Source organism: Glandiceps talaboti, chromosome 7 (genome assembly GCF_964340395.1).
Source record: "Glandiceps talaboti chromosome 7, keGlaTala1.1, whole genome shotgun sequence".
Classification (NCBI taxonomy): Eukaryota; Metazoa; Hemichordata; class Enteropneusta; family Spengelidae; genus Glandiceps; species Glandiceps talaboti.
The window spans coordinates 26398379-26404030 of NC_135555.1; the positions used below are offsets into that span (position 1 = coordinate 26398379).

Consider the following 5652-nt stretch of genomic DNA (forward strand, 5'->3'; position numbering starts at 1 on the left):
CAGGCTGGTCTAAAATACTAATACTAGGTAGAGATTCACCTGACAATACACTCATCACTGTCTACTACTAGTAGTAGCAGGCTGGTCTAAAATACTAGTACTAGGTAGAGATTCATATGACAATACACTCATCACTGTCTACTACTACTAGTAGCAGGCTGGTCTAAAATACTAGTACTAGGTAGAGATTCACCTGACAATACACTCATCACTGTCTACTAGTAGCAGGCTGGGATGACTGCAGACTCAACAGGACATACCACTATCTAAACCAAGTGGACTAGACTATGTACTATTGATTCATACCTTGAATAAGATTATGCCATGTTATGGAGTGATTGGTAAATGTAGTAAACAGAGTAGACTGATGTGGGTGACTTGTCACAAGTAACATAAATTAAGAACAAGATATCTACTTCTGAAATATAGGCCATGTGTCTTCATTGCAAGGAGTCTGTTACCATGGTGACAGTGAGACTAACCTTCATGGACCTAAACACATACTAATTTAGCACAGGTTAGGGGGCCTTCATGGACCTTAACACATACTAATTTAGCACAGGTTAGAGGGTAAGTGTTTAGTTAACTTTCTTGCACTGGGTCACCCTTCATGGACCTAAACACATACTAATTTAGCACAGGTTAGGGGGTAAGTGTTTAGTTAACTTTCTTGCACTGGGTCTCGCTTCAATTTTCACCATGTTTCTTCCATAACATGATTGTATATCTTTCACTTACACACAGATGACACACAGAGATCAAAGATACATTTTGATGCTTTTTACTAGTAATCAGTCTAATAATCAACATAGAACATGACTATGTTATAATGAACACAGGAGTACATGCACTACTATGGTATATAATAGTAACACTCACTAACAAGATTAATCAAGTATATGATGATTCCATACATTATTTTAATAGTGATCAACACATTACAATAATAATAGAGTCGCATAAATTGAGATGAATCCACCATCAGATAATACTCTTATTCTTAAATAACATGTCCCATCAAGGGAAGTAGTTACTGAACTGACAAACTCTACATATTACGTGAGTTCACACAATTCAGTATCTACTTTCTTAAAAGAAAACTCCACTCCTCCTACTGATCAATCTATACTTTACACAGTTTGAGTAAGAAGAGTTGAAAGTTGGTAACTTTTTTAAATACATAGCTGAATGACAAAGACATAGTCCTTGTGTCTGTTCTGACAACATTAGACTATAGCACCGGATGCGCTAGAAATACCTCCACATATTTCTGCACATTAATTTGCTATAGCCATATTTTTATAGTTTTCTTATTTTTCATTTTTTTTTAACTTTTTGTTTTTCTTTTTTGTCTTTTTTTTTGGTTGTTTTCCTTTTTAAATAACTTTACCCTTGTTGGTTGTTTCCGCTTTTTTAGTTTTTCAGTATTTTTGTATTTTTTTTCTTAAGTTTTTGCTTGTAATATTTCAGCTTAGCTTGTGTTGCCCTTATAAGTTTCTTAGTTTTTTGTTTAGTTTATTTCACTGACTTAGTTCGGTATGGTCCATTAATCAATCCTTTAGGGTTGCAGTTCAGTTTTAGAACTGCTAGTTTTTCTTACTTAAACTTGAAACATACAATATCAAGGTTACTTGTAAGAAGAGGTCAAGGTCATCTGCTTTGCCCTGCTGGTACTTAAAAGTTGAACTGAGCTTAAATAAAACATGGAACTCGTCACACTAAAATCCTAACTTAGGCTTGCTTAATTAAAAACTTCAGCAAAAGCAAAAAAAATCCTAGTAAGACAGAAACACTTTTGTTGTCAGAATTACATGGGGTTACAAAAATTAAACCCAAAAACTGAAGCTATCTTAATTCATAAGATACAACAAATGGATCTATGCAATTCTAAATATATGGTTTAAAATTGATACTTATTATCAACAGTTTGAATACCTCTCTCAATGAACATGGCATCAAATTATAAAATTTTGATATTTTTAGTAAATTTGAACACAACTTTTGTGATAATGAATATTTGGCAAGTGGCCACAATTATCAATATGTTTCTTAGTTCCTGTCAATTACATATGCTTCAAACATGAATATCAAAGTCAATAGAAAGTTTTCACACATAATATTTCTCTGACTAAAATGTCATTTGTGTAAAACATATTTGTCCCATGATTATTTAAAGATATGATAAGACGTAAAATGGAATGTCCAGTTTATATAATAGTCCAGTCTTCATACTCAAGTCCAGGTATCGAAGGTTCTTTGCACAAAATACAGACGACAGTCTCTCTCCCTTGTCATGTGTTGCGATGTTTAGCAGGTCCAATGTTTATCGTAGGCCACAGCCCAGCTGCAAAATGGCGAAACATAAAGCGACAGCTACGAACACACTATCTCAACTGCTAGTGAGTCTACATTTGTCACACGTACATGTAATATCGCCAGCATCACAACAATTCAGTTGCACGTCAGTTTATTCTAGTTACATCAAGTTACATGTAGAACTCGGGAGAGCTTGGGTTGCTTCCATCGCTCGATATGTCGCGACTCGACCCTTCTTTTAAAGATTCTAATTTCTTTTTGTACATGTCACGTTCCCTGGTAACCGAAGCAACTTCGGCTCTGAGTCTGTCTACTTCAACTTCGAGGTACGTTTTTTCATTCTCCAAAACATGTCGCTGTTGTACCCGTTTAGTACGGCAGCTCTGAGCGTAGCCGCGATTTTTCAATGTCCTGCGTTTCTGCTTAAGCATTATGACCTCTTCTTTCTTGTAACCACGTAGTTGCCGGTTGAGATCCCGGACACTCAAATTCACAAGTTCCTCGTCGGAGAATTTGCCCAAAATACCACTGTTGTCATCGCCGTCAGTAAATCCATAACCACCGGTACCGTTGCCTTCTTTGAGTCGGACGGTGGTGGATGTGATCAGCGCTTCTACGGCATCTTCTGGTGTGAGATTAAGCAGTTCGGGATCGAGTGTTTGACTACTTGTCAACCATTGCAACTCGTCAAGTGATAACTTCTGATCTGCTGGGCTTGGTGGAATGGATGGTGATGGTGGGACACTGCTGTACGAGCCGTCGGAGTCCGCCGGGGTCAACGGAGCTGTATCCAACAAGGTCAACCGGTCATGTTCTTCACCCAAACATACCGAGTCCTTGTACTCGCCATCGGTTTCCTTCTTAACACAAAACTTCATCAGATCGAAGTTATCAATAAAATCCATAGCCATATAATCCGTTGAGGCGGGTATGGTATCCATGGGAGTCGTAAAATAGAATAATTTAAAACGGAAAATGGTTGTCGCTCGCCTCCAATATGTTGCAGTTCGTTGCGCAATGTAGTTCAGTTGCTTCCAGTACAAGCTGCTCGGAGTCCAAAAAAGTTCCCTGATGCAGTAATAGCGTGGATCCTATTCAGCCAGACTGGTACCAACTAACTGGCAAATGTTCTTCTATTGCAAGGCTTAATATAGAGTTGATAAGCTGGTGGTACAGGGTGAAATATGTGCCGGTTCAAGGGCAAAACCGAACACATATGTGGAGGCTTCGAGCGGTAAGGCAACAACAAGAACATGGCAGCCTGTCAGCTCTATTTATTTGAATCTTGACGTCATATCTACGAGTTTAGATATGACATCATCGATAGCCAATCACCAGTCAAGAATTTATCTATATTTAGCTGTGATGTACCCTATTACCGAATAACCAATCAACATACAATAGTATTTTGCATATTTGATTTGATAATATTCATGATCTTCGAACATGCCCCAACATGAATACGATCATCGCAAATACATATGTTGTCACTACGATTGTACGTACACGGTACAGGGTAGTTACCGACACCTGACGTTGACCACAGACACATTTGTCGAAGTGAGAATTCTAAGTAGACCCATGAAGTATACTTCCATGATTAAAGTTATACCTCCATGGTATGGTAGACCAAAAGAACACGCTACGACAAATGGTTTCAATTTGTCCCCGGATTAAAAAATTGAATGTCATCCATACTAATTTACTATTCAAATATACATATTAAATTCAGGAATATATGTAGAAAATTCAAAAGTGAAAGCATACTGGTCTAATGCCAATGTAGTCATTTTTGTTTTGTCTCACTTGTTAAATATGACAACTCAAAATTCACGTGACGACATTTACGATCTTTTTTGTTGTGTTACAAATATATAAACAATTATGTAAACCCAAAGAAGTTGAAAACGTGTAGTGTGAAGTTCTCGAACATTCTAACGATAAAGTTCCACAAAGTTCCACACGATCGATAATTTACCAGTACATATTTGTTTAAGGGAGGCAAACAATAAATACTTTGCACGTCAGCAAAAATTTGTAGTATTTATTGAAGTAACAATTGACAATAGAAAGTCAATGAAATAACTGGCGTGTGAAATGTTCGTTGCCTGTACACCTACATAGATGACCGTCCGAATACCCGGTGCAATGGAGTCACCACTTTGTCATGGGTTTACGGTAGTTACTACGCCCATTCCACACAGCTACTTGGTATACCCCCGGTTCTGGTCTACATTGATCTACGGTAGTCAGTGTCACTACTGCATGTCAGTCTGTATATTCTGAGGTAGTCACTACGAATGTAAAACATGCACAGGAACAGATGGAGAACTTATCACACATAATTATTAGAAAAGACGTCGTGATAACAAACATAACCTGAGAGATAGTGGCAGTGTAAAGTTATCTTGTTGACCATGGTCGGCTGGTCAAAGGCTAGTCTGGATGCCAACGTGGGTGGAGGTGTAATACATGCGGGTTTAAATGGTAACGCATAGGAACTTGACTAGTGGAGGTGTAAATGGTAACAATACTGTATATAGGAACTAGACTAGTGGAGATGTAAATGGTAATGATACTGTATATGAACTAGACTGTGAGTGGAGATGTAAATGGTAACGATACTGTATAGGAACTAGACTAGTGGAGATGTAAATGGTAACGATATACTGTATAGGAACTAGACTAGTGGAGATGTAAATGGTAACGATACTGTATAGGAACTAGACCAGTGGAGATGTAAATGGTAACGATACCGTATAGGAACTAGACTGTGTGAGTGGAGATGTAAATGGTAACGATACCGTATAGGAACTAGACTAGTGAGTGGAGGCGTAAATGGTAACGATACCTTATAGGAACTAGACTAGTGGAGATGTAAATGGTAACGCACAGGAACTAGACTAGTGGAGGTGTAAATGGTAACTATACTGTACATAGGAACTAGACTAGTTAACGTTAGTGGAGGTGTAAATGGTAACGATACCGTATAGGAACTAGACTGTGGGTGGAGGTGTAAATGGTAACGATACCATGCGTATAGGAACTGTACTTTGAGTTCAAAATGGTAGCGATGCCGTATAGGAAAATATATAGTGAGTGGAGGTGTAAATGGTAACGATACTGTATAGGAACTAGACTGTGGGTGGAGGTGTAAATGGTAACGATACTGTATAGGAACTAGACTGTAGGTAGAGGTGTAAGGGACCGGTCAGTTTCGCCAGCCTGGAGGGTGGGGTGGATTTTACCATCTGTGAAACCAAAAACAGGCTGACCCCCTCCCACCATCACTTAATTCTAAAACATGATGACCCCCCCCCCCCCATATACCATATT

At 38.3% G+C, this 5652-nt stretch overlaps 1 protein-coding gene across 1 annotated transcript; it reads right to left on the bottom strand.

The window, feature by feature from the left end:
• Positions 1-765: 765 nt before the first annotated feature.
• Positions 766-3575, bottom strand: LOC144437145 (transcription factor MafB-like). The gene has a single exon (XM_078126005.1). The coding sequence runs from the start codon at positions 3255-3257 to the stop codon at positions 2487-2489; it is 771 nt and encodes a 256-aa protein (XP_077982131.1). The 5' UTR covers positions 3258-3575; the 3' UTR covers positions 766-2486.
• Between the last annotated feature and the right edge of the window lie 2077 nt (positions 3576-5652).

Excerpts from the sequence above, each read along its gene's own strand:
- LOC144437145 (XM_078126005.1), bottom strand. The coding sequence starts at position 3,257 with ATGGATACCATACCCGCCTCAACGGATTATATGGCTATGGATTTTATT.